The 20,131-nt window shown below is 35.9% G+C and overlaps 1 protein-coding gene across 4 annotated transcripts in view; it reads left to right on the top strand.

Moving 5' to 3' along the window:
- The window catches only part of RABGAP1L (RAB GTPase activating protein 1 like), a 569,757-nt gene that overhangs the window by 304,779 nt on the left and 244,847 nt on the right, over positions 1-20,131 (top strand). For all 4 annotated transcript variants that reach the window (XM_031688779.2, XM_072946070.1, XM_031688780.2 and 1 more), the window contains exon 14: positions 14,861-14,974. In XM_031688779.2, the coding sequence (XP_031544639.1) occupies positions 14,861-14,974 (114 nt within the window). The remainder of the gene's footprint in view (positions 1-14,860; positions 14,975-20,131) is intronic.

Here is a 20,131-nt window from a genome sequence, read left to right as displayed (position 1 = left end):
CAGCCTTAATGAGCAGCCTCAGTGGATTGTTAAAGGGTGGAATTCATAAGGTGTTTGAAGGAGGGTTTCTTTGAAGACATGGTAGAGTTCTGTTCATAACAGACAAACTTGTTTTCCTTAATTCTCTTCTGCCTTAATGCTAGAACTTTTTTCTTTAATCTAAAGATTTCCTGCCCATGGTGCTTCATTTTAAATCTTATGTGCTTTAATCCAGGCTGGTTTTTCTCTTCATATCCAAAAATAGCAATGCGAGCTGTAGCATCTGTATTATATACATTAGTGTTCTCAAATTATGTAAATCTCTAATTCTATACACAGAAAGAATTTATATCAGATTCTGTTTATAAAGCCAGAAAAATTCCTTTCCTCAGAGCCATAACTTTCATATTTCCCAAGTGCTTTTAAAAAGAAATAGTCATTAAGAAAAAAAGAATGTGTCTTACTCAATGAGGAGTTTATATCATCTAAGTAACCAGCTATACTTTGTCTATAGTCGTTTGAGGGTGGTTGATCTTAACACAGCCACATGGATTGAAGCTAGATTCATTATATCCTTATCCCAGTATCCATGCTTTAGAGCCCATATTTGGCAACTCAGTCGCATGGTTGCCCTAAAAACTGCTTTCCAAAGAAGTTAGATTCTCTCTTCTTTCCTGCTTATCTGTATCTCTTAAGAAGGGAAAAGTATTAGGGCTCCTTGAAATTCTAGTATGTCCTAAGGCAGTATTGGTCAAATGTTTTTGGCCCTTAGGGCTGGTAGGGGCTGAGATGGTAGGCTGTCAATCTCCAAGCTTTGGAAGTTAATCTCTTGCTGTAATTTCAGCTGAAAAGATAAAAGTAGCTGCTGAAAATTGTTTCAAAGGATGTGAACGTGTGTGTGTATGTGTGTGTGTGTGTGTATTAAAGAACTTTCTATTTAAACTGTTTTCAATTAAGAATTATCTTAAAGAATATCATATGAGAAGAAATATCACATTTTTCAATTAACTTACAGTATAATCAATTTGTTCAAAAGTATACCATTATGAACAGACACTGTAGTGCCTACTGGTTACTTAGTTTACGAAATTTTAATAAGAATTTTAAAATCCTTCAGAAAAATAAGAATATTTAAGTGGATGCTAATGTTTGTTTACTTAAATTTTTAATTAAAAAGATTTGTTTAAAATATGCAACACATAATTTTTGATTTTTCCTGAATTGGAATTATACGTAAAGATTGCTTGTCCCCAGGCCATCACACCCAAGTCTTATGAATTGTGCCTGATACTTCTTCACATCAGTATATGCAGTGTAAACACCAGGTCAATAAACCATTCTTTGAGAAGGCATAGCACAGTACTAAAATCTCAACTGTAGGTTTATGTCATTATGCTAATTTTGAAGCTACTTTCTTCTTAGGTCAGAAAAGTTTTTCGGATGTTAATTGATTGATCTTTACTTGGCATTTGAACAAAGGAGAGACAGTGTTGACTAAGTAAACGTTCTTAGCATCTTTGTTTTGTATTCACTGGAAGGCATCTTCATCTGTTCCCTGCCTTCATGTCTTAAGGGACCTCGGATCAGTCTGCTCTGTCTTAATCTGATCTTATTTTCCAGGTCATCAATTCAGTTTTTCTGTGCCTCACAGGCTTGCTATTCTCACTAACAATGGTGTCTACCCATTGTTATCTAGACGTCCTCATTTTCCTCTCAGTCTTTTGTAGTTCAGAACAGATCTTTCTGATTCTATTCATAGCAGTATCCGCAGCTTTTAAATAATTTTAAGTAAATTTAACACAGCTTGCTTGAAAAGTCAAAGTGACTAGTTTATATCAAATATGGTAACTTTCAGACCAAGTATTTAAAAGCAACTTAAACAAGAACAAAGTGGTATATAAGGAGTACTCAGGAACTGACTTTTCCTGTACTGTGATATTAGAAATCTGGATAAGACTGCCAGATTTAGCAGAAGTAAAAATGCTGGACACCCACTTATATTTGAATTTCAGATAAACAAAAACTAATTTTTTAGTACAAACAAGTATGTCCTATGCAGTATTAAATCTTGTGCAGTTTAACTGGGCATCCTGTATTTTATCTGGAAACCCTAAAGATGGAGCAAAACACAGTAGTTTCTAACCCTTATGGAATTCTAAAATTTTAAGGCAACATTATAGTTGAGCACATTGAATTGAATACGTTTTCTTTATAGGGCACTGATTGTTGTAGCAGATGCCCCACTTTAATCTTTCAGTAAAACACAAACAAAAAGCTAACAAGTCAAAAGTTCTACTCATGGAATACTGTCGAGCCCTCCTCCCCTCCAGTGTCACACACACACATACACACACACACCCGCCTCTCACTTTGCCCACATGGCCTTGATTCTCCCTAGGGGCAGTGGCACAGTGGTCTTGCCTCACCTGCCTTCAGGGTTAGAGTCAGACCACTTGTTTTGCCTCATTTACCCCATGCCATTTCCCTCTTTCCTGACTTTCAGGAGGTGCATATATTCCTCTAGTGGCAGAAGCAGAAGTGTCCTATTGACTGATACAGAGTCAGAATGCTGTATCTTTGTTGTTTAAAAAAATCTGAATCAGCCACCACTTCTTTCCTATCTCTGTGGCTGTCATGTTTGCTACATTTGTGACAGGTTCTCTGGTCCATGCTGTCCCCGCCCTGTTTTAGAGCTGCACTATTTACCCTTGTGATCTTGAACACACTATCACAGCCACAGTCAGCAAGAAATACTAACTTGGAAGAGTGCTGTTTTCGGTGGCTCCTTAGATAATTGCAGCATCACACCATCTTCATAAAGCATTCCAGCCTGTGATAGGTTGAAGATAGACTTAAGCAAAATGTGTGCTTTCTGTTTATCATGATAAATCTATGTAAAGGCTTCTTTTCTGTACATCAGGAAGTTACTTAGCATCATGAGCACAGATGTGATTATTTACTTGCTCCAAAGTTACCTCCAGGTAACCCCTGGCAAAGCAGATTTTGAACAATGAAAAACAATGTTTCTTGTGGGTGAAATGTTAACTATGGCATTGACTGTGGCGGATGACATTCTGCCTTATGATGGTTTTTTTAATCCTTATTCCCGAGGAGCCAGTTGAGCGCATTTAACAGGGTAGAAGTGAGTGCCCAAGCAAGGAAATTTGCCCCAACCTTGTTTTCCTTTGTGGCTCAGTGTGGGGCATGACCCACCCTTCACTTAAGAAGAAACACACACTCCTTTATTCTCTGCTTTTCTGCCTTGGTTTACCATTTTCTCCTTTCACAGAGTCATTTATTCAACGAGTATTTTTGTTTAGGCCCTATTATGTAGGGTACTGCATGAGTTATGACCAAGCACTGTATCTAGTGTCCAGGAGCTTAGTGGAGGTAAAATGTCTAACCCCATGGCAACATGTTGTAAGTTTTATATAAATATATTCAACTTGGTATTTTAAGAGCATACAGGAAGAAGGTACTATTTTCAATTTGGACCTTTAGGAATGTACCATGAAAGAAGTCTGATATGAGCCTTTATAAAAGGACAGGATTTCTGTAGGGAAAAAAATGTGGGAACTAGGCCATCCAAGGCAGAGAAAAGTTCACAAAAGCATTCAAGTTGGAAAGAATAGTCCAACTTTGTGGAATGGGATGTGAGTCAGATGGAGTGGAATAAGGATTTTTTTCTATTTGAGGATAGCAGGTGGGACCATGTTGCAGATGGATTTGAATGCTACTCAGGAACAAAACAGTGCTTTAGGTAGAGCAGCCTGACAGTGCTGCTCAGCCTGATTAAAGGAGAGAAAATCTCTGAGATGATGTAGAGGCCATCGAAAGAGCCGAAGCATAAAGTAATAATATCCTGAACTGTGTCAGTGGTGCCAGAAAAGGGACCCATGTCCTAGATGACCCAAGAAATGGTTGGTTTCTCTAAAGAATAATACTACTTATTTTCATATTATGAACTACTTAACAATTGTACCTAATTCCCTTGCAACATAGGAACCATTGTGTATATTTAACTTAACCATGTAAAGCTTTGGAAAAATGAGAGGTTTTATTTGTAGAACCAGGGCTGAATAAAAAAGCAGTGCCCGACAAATGCCTGGGAAGAAACCTCCTTTCAGCCCCTGCAGCACTGAATCAAGTCAAAGTAACTTTCACAAGTAGCATCTTGATAAATGATGAGACATAAGTAGGGTTACTTTTACAGTTTCTTGATGTTTATAGCAGTTGCATTTTCTTTCCCTTTATTAGAAAGTCAGACTTTAAAAATGCTCTCTTAGCATCTTGAGTCTGTTAGGAAAATATTCATAAAAATATGTGGACCTCATAGCATTTAAATCAGAAGCAAATACATATTTTGATTAAAGGGGAGGGAGTGGTGTTTCAAAAGTAAGACAGATGACAACCAGTAAACTGTTTCTCTGTTATTTTCATGTCAGTGATACAGAACCTAAGTAGCTAGCAGTTCAAAAGGTAAAGCAAATCCTCATCTCATGAGTCTTTTATAATCTTATGAAATAAAAGATGTTAGTCCTTCTTAATTTATGACTTATAAAGGGTCCTAAAATCAAAAAAGAGGAGGATTTGTATCTTCCTTTGATTTGATACAATATTAAGACTAATAAAGAACACAGGCCTATTAATTGCTGTAATCCAGAGATACAGTCAGTAGGAAAGAACTTCCTGATTCTTACCTAACCTTGATCGTCATCTACTGCTTCAAGCTGTTTTACTGAGAAAGAGTTAACATGTAAACTCTGAAGGATAGACCTGAGATTTCTAAAACATCACATTTAATAATTTGCTTCTAGCAGAGTTTTGAACACATTAATTATACAATTCATTTCCTCTCACTTTTAAAGTAAAAAGATTAAGTTTTTAAAAATACAGCACTTGAATGTGTCTTTATCTTTTATGGATTTTCATGTAAAATGAGGTAAAACTTGGTGAGAAAACTCCAGACAGCTCTTTGTAATGATGATTTTTGGCAATTCTAATAGTGGCAGAATTTTTAATTTCTATTTTAAAAGAGAGATCCATTTTGATTCTTCTGTAGTTTATATAGTATCTATAATTATTTTCAATTTTTGATATTAGGAATAAGGACATTTGGGTATGCATTTTGCTGTGAACTTTTGATTTGAAAGTCTGAGTCTTTGTCATCATCTTTGGTTTTGGTGCAAATTATTTCCTTTTGTTACTTGCTCTTGACTAAATGAGGTTAGAAGAGATTTGAAAACTCACAGCAAAAATGATAAAACTTGAGTCTCTCCATCATAGAGAATATATACTTCCCTTATTCTGATTTATTCAGCACCCATTTATGAAGCACCTACAGAAATCTTAGGCACCAGGGAAACAAAAGTGAATAAGAACTGATCATGGTCTACCTGGAGGTGGCAATCAAGTGGGGATATTCACACCTGGGTACCAGTTAATTTAAAAAAGCAGAGTGGAAGACCAAAGGACAAATTTATTAAGGGAGGAAAAGGGAGAAGAAGACTTCTAGAATAACTCTCTGTATGTCAGCTCAGACATGGAAGTTCACTCCACTGAGATTCAGAATATAGGAAATTCTGAACTGAGTTTTTGACTCGTTAAGTTTTAGGTGTGGAAAAATAGGTCTATTAGACCAATAACAGTTTGTGGACTTTAGCCTAAGACTGCATAGGTGTTTGTTAAAAATACAGATCGTCTGGAAGTTCTATAGAGATGTTGGTGGGTTAAGTCTAGGTGAAATCTGGGAATATGGGTTCTGAAATAACTTCTCAGATGATTCTGACAATCGGTAAGGTTTGGCATCTACTTTAGTAAAGATCCAGGAGAGAGAAGACAGATGGTAGTTGAAGTTACAGCAGTGGATATGATTTCCCAGGGAGAGCGCGGAGAGTGAGCACAGAACAAGGCTAAGGATGTAACACCATCCGATAAAGAGTAGGCAGAGGAGGAATCAGCAAAGAAACTAAAAAAGGAATACACTGTGTCAAGGAGCTGAAATATATTTACCTAAATCTCCTCAGTCTTAGAATAGTAATGCTCATTTCTGAGTCCATAATAGAGAAAAACAGTGCAGAATAAAAACCTTGAGGTTTCTACTCATTATTTGGCTTTATTCCAGAAGGAATTAATCAAATTTCAGATGTGCCATGTTGCAAAAAGATTGCTACTACTTCCAGAGAAATCTGTGGGAGAAAGAGAAATTGACCCTCTTGAATAAAGAAAAATTAATAGAGTATCAGAAATGAAAGTTGTGATGTTAACCAGAATTTGCAAAATGAAAAAATGCCTTATTGTACACTTACTAGATTGAATTAGAATATTTAATTTATTTAAATGACCTTTATAATTGAGAAGTAGAACTGTTATAGTCTCTCAGGAACAAATCCTTCTGTTCTTAGCCCTTCCTGTTTCTTTTGTTATTGTTGTTGTGATCAGTGCTGCTTCTACTCCCGCGTGAGTAAAACCTTATGTTAATAGAAATAAAAAGGAATAAAATGGCAATTATATAACCTGACTTGATACAACAATTAATTGGCTTTTTCAAAACCCATATCCCAGCGCATAGTCACTTTATTGATCCTAAAGGATTTTAAAAATATGCATACTAGTGACATTTACTTAGGGATGTAGTTATTGTTCACTTATATTCACTCTCCTTTGAGGTTTCAGGTGATCCTTTATGCAAGTGAATTATAGGATCATATCAGTAGTTGTGTGACCTACTTTTAATTTAATGATCTTTACTTCACTAATTACATATAGTTGTTTGAGGAGCTCAGTGAACAGAGAGTCAAATGGTCAATAATGGTCCAACATTTTTAACCTTTCAGGTTCTACGTTAAAGGTGATTTTTTTTTTAGTCATCTAAATTAGCGTGGTATTGGGGGACTATTTTTGTGTGAATAATATTTTGTCAAAGACAGAGGAAAAGGTAGGCAATGATATGTTATCTTTGAATAGAGAAAACTTTCGGGTGAGCATACCACAATGAGAACTTCATATTTATTGATGGCCAACTTGTTGGAATCTAACCAGCTTCAAAGTTAGAGAAGAAGCATAGAGCACACAGGACTTCCCTCACTTCTGACACCAGTTATGTCAGGGTGTAACCAAAATCACCCTCAGGTTCCATAACTCGCTAGAAGCCCTCACAGAACTCAATGAAAGCTGTGATACTCATGGTGCCAGTGTCTTACAGCTGAAGGATGCAGCTTGAAGCCTGCCAAGGGATGAAGCACACTGGGCAGAGACCTGGAGAAGTCCCGAGCAGGCACTTCCCTTGTCCTTTCCCCTTGGAGTCATGGACAACGTAGCTTTCCTGACATCAGTGTGTGTGACAGTATGCGTGGAGTATTGCCAGCTAGGGAAGTTCCTTTGAGTCCTATCGTCCAGAGTTTTTATAGGGGCTCTCATTCATGTACTGCTCACATGACTGACCTGTAGTCTCCAGCCTCTCCATAGATGGAACTAATACTGCATGCCCCGAAGCCCCATGGTAATCATCACGTTGTTACACTGTTGGGTGACGATGGTTCACATGTAAACAAAGACCTCCTATTAAACTTGACATTCCAGGAGATCACCTGCTAGTTGCCAATGGCAAAGGCCAGTCCTCTTTTGGGTAAGGTTAGTGCTTCACTATACACCAGTTATTTTAGGTAGTAAAGCAAATGAGGCCCAACTGAAACAAGAGTTCACGAAACTGTGACTACAAGACCATGGCGGATGAAATGGCTCCTTGTTGTCTGCAGGGTTAAATTAAAACGTCTTCTTTCAAGATTCCCTTTCCTTTGCTAGATGCCACTCAACTTGCTCCTTTATAAAGTCCCTCCTGTAGTCGGAGTCATATTTCCTGGGCATGCCAAGTGCTTTACTGTTTTGGAGCCTTTGTTCACACGACATTTGCTATCAATATATTTTCCTGAGATTTTTCAATTTTGTTGAGCCCATCTTGTCTACAGTGCCCAGTCCAGGCCCTATCTCCTGTGGAAAGCCACTTTAACTGTTTGAACCTTCCTATAACCACTCTTTACTGAATTCCTCTAGGTGACATTACTCATGTCATTTATATTATATTGATATTTTGTCTTTACAAGTAGATTTTAACATTTTGCAATGTAGGGACATTGTGGACTGTATCTCACACCTTTCTGATCCTCTAGATCGTAGTACTATGTCCTGTACATGGTGTTAGATAATAGTTGAATGGTAAGCTTTCATATAGACATGTGCAACTAGGAGCATACTATTCAAATATATAAGCTAAAATATCTCCTTATACTCACAAATTAATCCGAGAGCGTATTGGAGTTATTTTTAGCAACTTGTTGAAGACATATGCAAACATAAAAGTCAGCAAAATGCTAGAAAGTGTCCAGAGAAGTATTGCCATTCTGCTCCTACCTCAGGACTTTTGCACATGCTTTTTCCTTCGCTGATAATGCTCGTTCACTAAATATTTGAACCTTCATTCAGAGAGGCAAAAATACCTACCTGAAATATCATCCTACTCCTCAATGTATCTTGTATTAATTTTTTTCATAGTACTTTTCACTGACCAATATTATATACTTGCTTTTGAGGGGGACATTGGCTGCTAACAGTTTTATCTTCTGCACCTAGAATAGTGTATGATTCTTCGTAGGTACTCAGAAAAGTATATGTTGAATACATGGACAGATTCGAACTATAGCAAGTAGAAAGCTTAATTCTTAATGTGCACTCAATTTTTATGTCATTGAATTCAAGATTAATTGAGCTCAAAGAGATGCAGAGAAGCATCTAAAATGATTGAAGGAGTGGTTTTCTAAATTATTTTAAAAATATTCAACCTATAAAAGCAATAACTAGGTATGTACATGGTCAAAGTTATTAAAATTATAAAATGTAATGATTAAGTGAAAATAGGCATGTTTATCAAATGCTCATTATCAGAGGAATTCTTGAAAATTCTATGGGAAAAAATGAAAGAATGTTATTTTTACACAATGGTTAGTAAATATGGAGCACTTAAAATTTTTATTTATTTTAAAAGGGTTTAATATAAATCATAACCAATAATTTTTAAAATAATGCAAAATTGGAAATATATCTAACTTTGGAAAATCAGCATGGAGCTTGGTTACTGTGCTTCATTCTAATAGGAGTTGCAGGGCTTATCGTTGCCCACTGATACGAGTTTCCAAGATTGTCAAGTACCCCAGTTGAACCTTTATTTTGGGATAATGAGTGGTCAGCAACCCTGGGAATGAGGACATATCCAAATATGGCCATAGATGCATTTGGCATGTGTAGTTGGAGTCTAAAAGTAACCCCAGATACTCATCATGGAGAGGTATCTCTGGCTCTGACCTAGATTCCGTAAGGTCTCTGGGAAATCCAGGCTGTGCCCCTAGGCTACAATGCTTCTTAGTCTTCTGGTCCCAAAGTAATGCTTTATTCTATTCAAATACTTCCCACTCCAGTTCCAGCACTTCCTTCAGGACCAACATACTTGTCATGAATGTTGACTAGTCTTACAAAGTCACTTCCTCCTCTCTTCTCTTTCTCTCTTCACCCTGCCCCTGTCTCATTGTTGCTAGGCCCCCTAAGAGATTTCTTTCTAGTTGAAGCCAGCATGTGGCTTCTGGTTTTGACCTTTGTGTCAGGCTTTGATTCTGAGACATTTGGCAGCATGCGTGCACAACGCCCAAGAAGCAGCTTGCTCGCAATATGATTTGGTTGACGTTTATTTCTTCGCTTCCACATTATCCTGCTTGTGCTGAGATTTCCCCCCATATGCAAGGAATGAAGGCTAGCAATGTTCCAGCCTTTTTGTGTTACTGTATCTAGCTCATGATTTTAGTAGCATGTTTGAAACTAGAATGAACTTTTATGTTTTCTCCTTTCATCTCTGCCTCTTTGGGTTTTTGGCAAACATCAAGGCAAATAAATCAGACCCACCACTGCAAGCCCATCTGCTTTCAGGGACACGTAAGCCGACCAGTTTGTGATGTTTTACCATAGATCTGGCTCCAGCTTAGAACTGAAGGAGGATCCCTGTGGAGTAAGAATAGAAGGCACGTTTTAAGGTCAATTTTTTTTAAGCTCTGAATCATTTATTTGCTGACTGTGACTAGGCATGGTCTACACTGGCATTTCTAATGACACTAACAAATTGACAGGATATTTACAAAATTGAAATGATTTTGTAGCAGATGACAAATGAAAATACAGTTATAGTTTGGATTTGACAATAGAGATTAATAAAAAATGCTGTCATAGTTGTAAAAATGTAGCAAATTAAGATACAGCCAAAGGTGTTCATTAATCAGGGCATTACTTTGCACTTCATCTGGTGTTAAGGCCACATGTGAAAACAGTCATCCTCACTAACATCCCTTTCCAGTTGTTGACAGCCTAGAAATTGTTTCATAAAAAATAATAAGATATGGTCATCCAAACCTGTTTTCCTAATTCTTGTTGACACTTGAATGCTTTCTCACAACAAGCAAGTAATAGATATTACGAGGGTTACGAAGTTGTCGGTGTTCGTGTGTTTTATTAGAAGAACAGCTCATGTAATGCTCTCAATCACAGGCTATAAATTGAATCCACTTAAAGTGATCAAAACTTAATTGAGCTATTTAGATTTCTTAGAGCTAGTTTCAAACTGATCTTCAAGAAGCTGAATTATATCCTCTGTTGGACTATCGATTTTTATGATACTAGAGATTAATGTCTTTTTTGAAGAAATGTCTAGTCTTATGACTTAGTGGTTTGGAAATGAAAAAAAGTCCTTGAAAGTTAAAATATATAGAAGTTTTGTTTCCATGTGGTAGTAGTGTCAGGGTTGTGTGTCAGAGGTATGTGTTGCGGCAGGCAATAAAACTCAGCTCTGAAGACTTTCTTCCAAATCTCTCACTGCTATTCCCTGATTCTGGTCTGAGTCAGCTTTTTGCGTACCTGACCCCTCCTTAGGCAGGATAGGAGATGATCTCAAGGACTTTGCCTACCAGTTACTTTCTTGGTGGTGATGATCAAGAAGGGAGCTGTGCAATTGTGACTGTGGCATTTGTCTGCTCCCTAACCATGACTTCAACCCTTCTCTGATCCTCAGAAACTGAATTCTAAAGTAATGAATGAAAATGGTAGCTGTACTGGTAAATTTAGCTTCTACCCTACCCTGTCCTCCCCAGTTTTCATTCTGGATGTATTTGGGTACATCTTTCTGTCTTGTATGAATATATGTAAAGCTGTGGCCAGAGAGCCTATCAGTTGATATTAACATCACTTCATCCAAATAATTGTTTACTGCTTGATCATGAATTAATAGTAACAAGGACAATTAGGACACATAAGATTAATATGTCATTGTGCTGAAAACTCTAAGGGAATTGCTTTCCTAATCATTATGTTCATGATATCCAAAGAAAAATAATGATTTATTATTTAAAATGTACCAATACAGAAGGATGTCTGAAATATACACTCACCGCAAATTTTAAACAGTTAAATGTGATTCTAAGGAAGAAGGGGAATAGTAATTAATAATTCCTGTTTTTATTTATTTTTTTAATGAGTGCTCAATTTATACTAGTCAGTGTGCTTAGCAGTTGACATATTTTATTCTAAACAACATGCATGTTGTATTATCATCCCATTTTACTGATAATGAAACTGAGTTTAGTGAGATTAAATAATTTGTCTCAGACACTATAGGTATTGAGTGGTATAGCCAGAAGTAGAACCATTGAGTTTGTCTTGCTCCAGAGCCACTAAACCACTATATTAAACTGAGGATCAGAACAGGAGAGTGTCTACTGGGAAATAAATTGTGGATAAAGTTGTGAGTCTCTAGATATTGGTGAATTAGCTGCCCATGAAGGAGTGAATTCTTCCCTCTTCTCATTCTGAAGATAACTGTCAGGACTTAAGGAGAGTCTGCTTATGGGCACTTTAAGAAAATGACCCCATTATCAGTTTTGGTTGTACTGTAAAATGTATTTAGCCATAAAGGCAGTTTGCCTTGTAAAGCCAAAAAAAAAGAAAATGTGTTTAGCCATATTTAAAAAAAAGTTTTCACTTGAAACTTAACTTCAGATATTTGGATTGTGAATTATTTGGCTTCCTTTTTGTCCTTCTCTCTTAGTTTATTTCTTATAAAAATTGACAGCTGTAATTCGAGTAAGTCTAAAAAGAAATTATTATTGAAGAGAAAAATTGTTTTATCTTCCTCACCCAGTGACTCTCTGACTCAAACATTTGTTGAATGAATGAATGAGTGAAATTTGGGGGATTAGGTGTGGATCCTGAAAATATACTGTTCTATTCTTAGTATTATGGGTAATTGAGAGGTGTTTTTAGCTTTTGCTTTGAAAGCATGATTATTTTCTCTTATCTAGTATGCAATTTCATTCATATCAGTCTATTTGTAAGAGTCTAGTGTACCTCTTGACCTCCACTTGTATGAAATGGATCAGTGAATTATGCAAAATAGCTTATTTAGTTTATAAAGTGAAGTTCCAGTAGTTGTTACCTTAGCTAACTGATAGCAATATTTAGAAGAAAGCTCTAGAAAACACATGTGTAAAAAGCATTTAAAAGTAATCCTTTCTTCTGTATAGCACAGGGAACTATCTTCAATACCTTGTAGTAATGTATAGCAAAAAAGAATATGAAAATGAATGTGTATGTATATGTACGACTGAAACATTATGCTGTGCACCAGAAATTGACACAACATTGTAAAGTGACTATACTTCAATAATAATAAAAGTAATCCTAGAAAGGGAAAGTTTACTAAGTAAGGAAAAGTTTATGATTTTTATTTTTATTTGATTTGGTCCCTTTTTCTTAAAACAAACAAGGAAGATTCAAATATTCGTAGAAAAAAATTACTCAGTATTATGCAAAGTTACTTCCTAGAAATTTTTGATCAGTTTCCCTTTCTCTGAATCAGACCGTTGGTACCCTTTAAATACAGCAAGTGGCCGGTAGAGTTGGCATATATTGTCCAGTGATTTCTCTCCCTTAACATCTTGAAAAGTGCAAAGAGTTATCCCGGGAACTGCTTGGCACATGTTTGCCCTTGAAATAGTTCAGCCGTGGCAGGAGTAACCTTTTCATTGGTCAGTTTTTCAAATCATTTGTAGGTGGAAGCTATTAGCATATGGAAAGAGAACCCTTCTGTTGAAGAAAATGTGGGCAGTGAAAACTTTCATCCGCCTGGTACCAGATTGCCCTACTCAGAATCCATACTAGACCAGATAAGCCATGCACTTCATGGTATATTTATACTTTACCTTTGTATTTACCTTATTCTATACCCCCTACCTCACTCTGCAGTTTTATCATTAGAAACTACATTTACCTTGATGAATATAAACCTTCTGTGTATTCTTTTACTGAAATTATGGCAACTTTTTAAAGTTTCATTTTTATTCAGCTTTAGTATTCCATTCCTGTGAGCCATCAGAATTTCCCCCGGACTGATTTGTAGTATGTTTGGTGTTTGCTAACATATTTGAAACCTTTCTGTTTTCATCCTTTCTCTACATGATGTAAGATCTAATTACCACCCAGCATGATATAGCAGCTGAAATGAAAAAGGCAGCGAAGAAGGCACTGGCTTGACTTAGTGCTAATCAACTGCTTCTTTCTTACGTGCGTCTCAGAGAGAGAGAAAGAGAGACAGCTTTCATTAAAGGAACTCATGTATTAAACGTCTTTTTCTTTTCTTGATTTTTACCTGAAAGAGGGAACTTCTTCCAATCTTTATGGAAGAAAGACACTAAACAATACTTTTTATTTGCATTTGTAGTCATTGATGCTTCCTTAAATCGTGCAAAATATTTTCACCAGCAGATTTGGTAGAAGTCGTCCCATCCTGTTTTCTTGACATTTAAACAAATAAAACAAACACAATTACAGGAATAAAATAAAATCAAGTGAATGGTTACTCATTTTTATAAGGCTTAGAATTTTTCTCAATTTTGAGCGTTTGGATCTTGAATCTGCCTGAAAAAAAAACCCTCTAGATTTATCCTTAAAGCGCATGTCATCTTAATATAGTACTTTGGGGGCTTTTTGCTTTCTGAAGTGAATAAGTTGGGTAATTAACCTATTGGGAGGAAAGATTAATAACTTTTTTTACTTTTTAAATGACTGTGGTATGAGTTTTCACTTATATTGTCAAAAATTAAAAAGTCAGATAATACGTGATTTTGGGCAGGTGTGGAGAAACACTGTGTTTGGGTTATGTGTTGGTACAACAATTCTGGAGGGGGCATACCTTAAATTGAAGTGCACTTATATCCTTTGACCTAGAAATTCTACCTCTAGGAACCTATCTTGAACATGTATGTATAAAAATGTCCCTAGTGATATTATTTGTGATATAAATAGAAAAAAATGCAAATAACATTAATAGGAGACTATTAAATAAATTATGATACATCTATATCCAGATGTGCCTCATTCTTTTAATAGCTTCTCTTAAAGAGACTATAATACATTTGCATATATTGATAAGGAGTATTCTATAACTTATCCTGTTACAAGGATGTAAGAAAGGAGGAGATAGCTTACTTCTATTTGTACTTTAAAAAGCAAAGGATAGAGATGTATGTGTACAACTTCCCTCCTTCTCCTCCCCCTCACATAGACATACATTCACACATCTAAAGATAGGTAGATGAAAGGCTGCAAAATAAACCATTGATAGTATTTATCTCTGGTGAATGGGACTGTGGATCTGGGTTAGAAGGCAACATTTATTTGTTTTTTTATGGCAGGGGCATACTTTTCTGAGTTGTTTGAATTTTTTGACCTTGTACAGGTTACTTTTCATAATTAAGAAATTTCAAATGAATGACTAAATCTCTTTTTTTTTTAGGACTCAGCCCAGGAGAGTGTTATTACTAGAGATATTCATCGTACATTTCCTGCACATGATTATTTTAAAGATACCGGAGGAGATGGCCAGGAATCACTCTATAAGATCTGCAAGGTAGGACTCTCCACATCTTTTTTTCCTAGCTTATTTTACAGGGCTCTAAGGAACCCATCTGAAAGATTTTTAGATTTTCATTTCTTATTTGCAGCCTGCTGCGTTCTCTGCTTTACACTTACATTATCAGACCCTTAGTACTGAGTCCTGAAGGTGACTCAGGTTGCGTGTTCTGTGCCTTCTTGTGAGGGAGGAGGCATACGTGGTCTGACCTCAGTTTGACTCTGCTGCTCATGGGAAGGGAACAGAAGGTCCTCTCAGGCTCCTGCAGTAAAAGCTCAGAGGAGTCCTGATGACTCTGCCCATCTGACGAGATAACGTGGCAGTTGTCTCATTTTTTTTGACAGTAAGCAAGAATGAGAAACAGTGTGGCACCTGTTTCTGAATACTGGCAAGCTCTCTGATATTGTTCATATTCTCTGAGGTATGTCACATCATGCATCTTTGTGCAGTTTTTATGTCCCATCGTGAAATCTTTCTTCTCTCTCATTATTTGTAGCTCTGGAAGAAAACTATTTCCTGATTTTCAGTAAATTGCTTGGATAAAAAAGACTCTGCATTTATTAGTGGAGAATAGGTGTCAGATTATTAATTTCTCAAAGTTATATTAGAAATGCAGAATGACTTTTCAAATCAATATATGTAGTTAACTTAGATTGTCAATGCTAATCGAGGCCAAAGACTCAAAGTTGCAAAATTTCCACTAAACAAAGTTTTGCCCTTTATCCTCAAAGTTAAGATGCCCTTCAAAGTGTGGTGAGTGCACTCAACATTATCCTTCCCTGCCATTCCAGTAGGGTTGTTGGTGAACAGTGAACTACACAAGAATCTTGTAATAATACGGAGGAAAAACAAACACCATGGCTAATTTGTAAGTTAGGTAATAAGTTTCTGAATAATCAAATTTAGCCTTTTGTTAAGTAGCAAAGATTAGCCAGTAGGTAGTCAGAAATATACGCACATACCAATATCATTTTATATTTACTGTTTTATTTAAATGACAGACATAAAAGCCCTTGCCTGCATATTGCTAACCAAGAAGGATTGGTGTTTAATTCTGCAAATGGCACACTTTGAGTAAACTCCTTCTTGCATGTTTGTGGTTTAGCCCTCTGCCTGCTCCTGTCTTGTCTTTTTTTCTTTCTTTCTCTTGATGTAGCAGTTTTGCAGGATTATATATGTACACACTGATCAGAAATCTATTTTTATACGGATATATCATTTAGAGCTAGAAATACATAAGTAGTTGAAGTCTGAGAGTGTACTGATTTCTGGAAAGTGATATATCATCTAGTTTTAAAAATGCCAAAAAACCATCTAACATGACAAAAGTGTATAACGTATTCATTATATGCTTGAAAAGGAAAGTGTAATTATTTAAAAAATTCTACTAGTTTTGAAGTTCTACAAACTGGCTTCTGGCTTGTGTAAGGAAGATATCAAAATTTATATAGTTTCTAAGTTATTTAGAAAGATCTCTCTTATAGCATATGGAACATTTTTCTCCTAGCATTTAGTATATTTTCAGCCAATCAGTAACTTTTCTTTCAGATTTTCTCTGATTGATATACTTTTTTTTCACATAACTAAAACAGAATGCTCTGTGTGCTTACAGCCTCTGACTTACAGTTTTGCTCCATTGTAGTAAAAACAGCATTTACCTCATTATATAATATTCTGAGGGAAAATACGTGAAACGTGAAACACAAAGATAAAAGTTAAATAGTTGGTACATTTAAAAGTTGGTACACGCCTTACTTTGATATTACAGGTGATAATCCAACCTGAATTCATTAGAAAATATTTATTGTACATTCACACAGTTTGTGTAACCATTTTAGATTAACAGTGTGTATGTGCAACATGATAGACAATTTTCAAGCTCTTTCTGAGTAAAAATATAAAGATCAAGATCTAAGGTACTTTGAGATTGCTAAGTAGCTTAAATTGCACTAAATTTAGCAAAAATATGAAAAACAAAAGAATATTATTGAAAACATTTTAAATTTCAAAGTAGTAAATAAAAATGTATCAGGTTTTTAATATTGTGCCAAAATAGATATTACCTAAACATAACTTTATAACAGGCTTTGACAAATGGATATTATCAAAATATATCAGGAAATAATTAGAGAAATTAAAATTTACTGGGGTCCTACCATGTGGACCACTTGGTTTGTAACTGACATAATTCCTTCTCCTCTGGATCTGTCATTATTTAATAGTCCAGTGCTCATGCAGGGAAACCTCAGGTGGTGGTGATAATTACAAGTAGAATATTTATGAGTAATTTAGAATTGAATATTCTTCTCAAGTTTGTACATCCACTTTCCTTTGCTTTTTGTATCCAGGCTGAGCCATGTAACCTTTATCCTACTATGTGTGACTTTTAAGGCCACTGAATGTGGTCTACCTGTTCTGTCATTTTTATTTCTGGAATAATATCTAACATCATATCTTACACTCTCAGCTCTATACCTTTGAGTTTCCATTCTGGATACCTTGCACAAAACTGAATAAGCATTAATAAAACCTTGACCTTGAATCACTCAGTTTGTTATATAATCTGTAAATAAGGACAGTTTTGCTTTTTCTTTACCAATTCTTACTCTTTTTCTTTTTCCCTTACTCTTCTCCTTGTCTTACTACACTGGCCAGAATCTCCATTATAATGTTAAAGTGAAATAATGATAGTAGACATCCTTGTCTTGCTCCTGATTGTGAAGGAAATGCATTGCATGATTTTCCACTAAGAAGGGTGCATCTTATTCACATCAGCAACACACTTACAGACTTTTTAAAATACAGTGCCTTCCACGTGTTATAGTAAGTTCAGGTTTACAGAGTACTTTCGCACGCATGACCTCATTTATTTCTGACAGCTGCTCGTCAGTGGAGCCTACACCAGAAATATAATATGCTGTGCTCTTAAATTGAGACAGAAATTATTAAGGTAATTTCCGTTATAATAAATGTAGAAGTCAACTCTGGTTTCAAGGATACAAGAGCCTGACTTTGTAGTTGGAAAGTTTTCTGTGACTCTGGTGAAATGAGGAACGATCTGAACTGTCAGATTGGAGGGAAGGCTGTTAAAAAGGAGCTGTCATGTTTTAATGGCCCTGTCAATTTTAGTTTTTGCCTTATAATACCTTTTTCAGACTAGGAGGAAATCTAAATGGTTCAAAGATTCTTCTGTTGTCATAAATTTATGTGTGGAAGTGAAACTGAAAGTATAATAGGATTCATAGGATTCTGGAAATAAGAAGGTTTGGTCTCTCCTCTCTCCCTCTCTTTTTTCCTTCTTCCCTCCCTCCCTCCTGTCTTTTCTATTAGTTCTGTCAGTAACATATTTTAAAAGTGACCTTGAAAGGAGGACAAATAAACTACACTGCCCTCCCGCCCAAGTATCATTAGCACTTTTCTAATTTACACATAATGTAAAATCTGGTTTCAGTTAGGAGATAGGCTGGCACAGTTTAAAGGACTGAACATCAGGAGATCAGGTGCTGGTCTTGTTTCCTCCTCCAAGCAGAAATCAGTTTTTGTATTTTCTCTTCAGTAAGAATGTGGGGTCTGCTTAGATTATTCCAGTTCCAATTTGCTATGATTTTAAGTGTTGTTTTTTTAATTTATAAAATTTAATGTATGAATGCAGAATTTAAAGATTAATTTCTATGTTAGATATGAGCTTTGTCTCTCAATACCAGTGCTATAAAGGAGTGTGATTTTACTTTGAAAACTTCACCTGGCTTTCTGTTACTGTGTTTGGGTGTGTGTTTCATGCGCCATGAAATGGTGTGTGTTTAGCAATTTACTTTTAGATATACATCTCTTTATAAGACCTAAGACCAGTCATAGCAATTAATTAGCTAAGTATTGTTCACAACAGTATAGATTGAAGTGACTCCTGGTGTGCAGTTTAATTTGAGGCATATTGCTTTTTCAGATTTTCTGGTTAGAGCAACTGCTTTTTATAAAAGAGGCCACTGCTGTGAATTGAGTGGGAAGGATTGAATATATTATGGAGATCAATACCTTTGTTCATCAGGGCTAATAATTTGATAGTATAATGGTTTGTGGAAGGACAAAAATAAACTTAACCCCTGTTTCATCAAATGTTTTTCTTTCAAAGCAAGATTGGATCTAATGTAAGGACTAAAGCATTCCAAGTGTTATTTTGTTACCAATAATGAGTGATCTGCTGCATGACTTTTGAAGAATGCTAGTGATCAGTGACTCTTGTAAAATTAGGTATGACCATACATTATTTATATTCTATTATTTTCTAGACTTAGGGAGGTATTTGAGGTTTTAGGGACGAATTATTTTTCATGGAGTTGATAATATTTTCTTTCTCTTTCTGGCTTACTTCACTTAGAATGACATTCTCTAGGATCATCCATGTTGCTGCAAATGGCATTATGTTGTCGGTTTTTATGGCTGAGTAGAATTCCATTGTATAAATATACCACATCTTCTTTATCCAGTCACCTGTTGATGGACATTTAGGTTGTTTCCATGTTTTGGCTATTGTGAATAGTGCTGCTATGAACTTTGGGGTGCAGGTGTCATCCTGAAGTAGATTTCCTTCTGGATACAAGCCCAGGAGTGGGATTCCTGGGTCATATGGTAAGTCTATTCCTAGTCTTTTGAGGAATCTCCACACTGTTTTCCATAGTGGCTGCACCAAACTGCATTCCCACCAGCAGTGTAGGAGGGTTCCCCTTTCTCCACAGCCTCTCCAGCATTTGTCATTTTTGGATTTTTGAATGACGGCCATTCTGACTGGTGTGAGGTGATACCTCATTGTAGTTTTGATTTGCATTTCTCTGATAATTAGTGATATTGAACATTTTTTCATGTGCTTTTTGATCATTTGTATGTCTTCCTTGGAGAGTTGCTTGTTTAGGTCTTCTGCCCATTTTTGGATTGGGTTGTTTATTTTTTCCTTATTGAGTCGTATGAGCTGCTTATATATTTTGGAGATCAAGCCTTTGTCGGTTTCACTTGCAAAAATTTTCTCCCATTCCGTAGGTTTTCTTCTTGTTTTATTTCTGGTTTCCTTTGCTCTGCAGAAGCTTTTAAGTTTCATTAGGTCCCATTTGTTTATTCTTGCTTTTATTTCTTCTAGGAGAAAATTTTTGAAATGTATGTCAG

The sequence above is a fragment of the Vicugna pacos genome, chromosome 21 (assembly GCF_048564905.1).
Source record: "Vicugna pacos chromosome 21, VicPac4, whole genome shotgun sequence".
Taxonomy (NCBI): domain Eukaryota; kingdom Metazoa; phylum Chordata; class Mammalia; order Artiodactyla; family Camelidae; genus Vicugna; species Vicugna pacos.
This window is presented reverse-complemented; position numbering and strand designations above follow the sequence as displayed.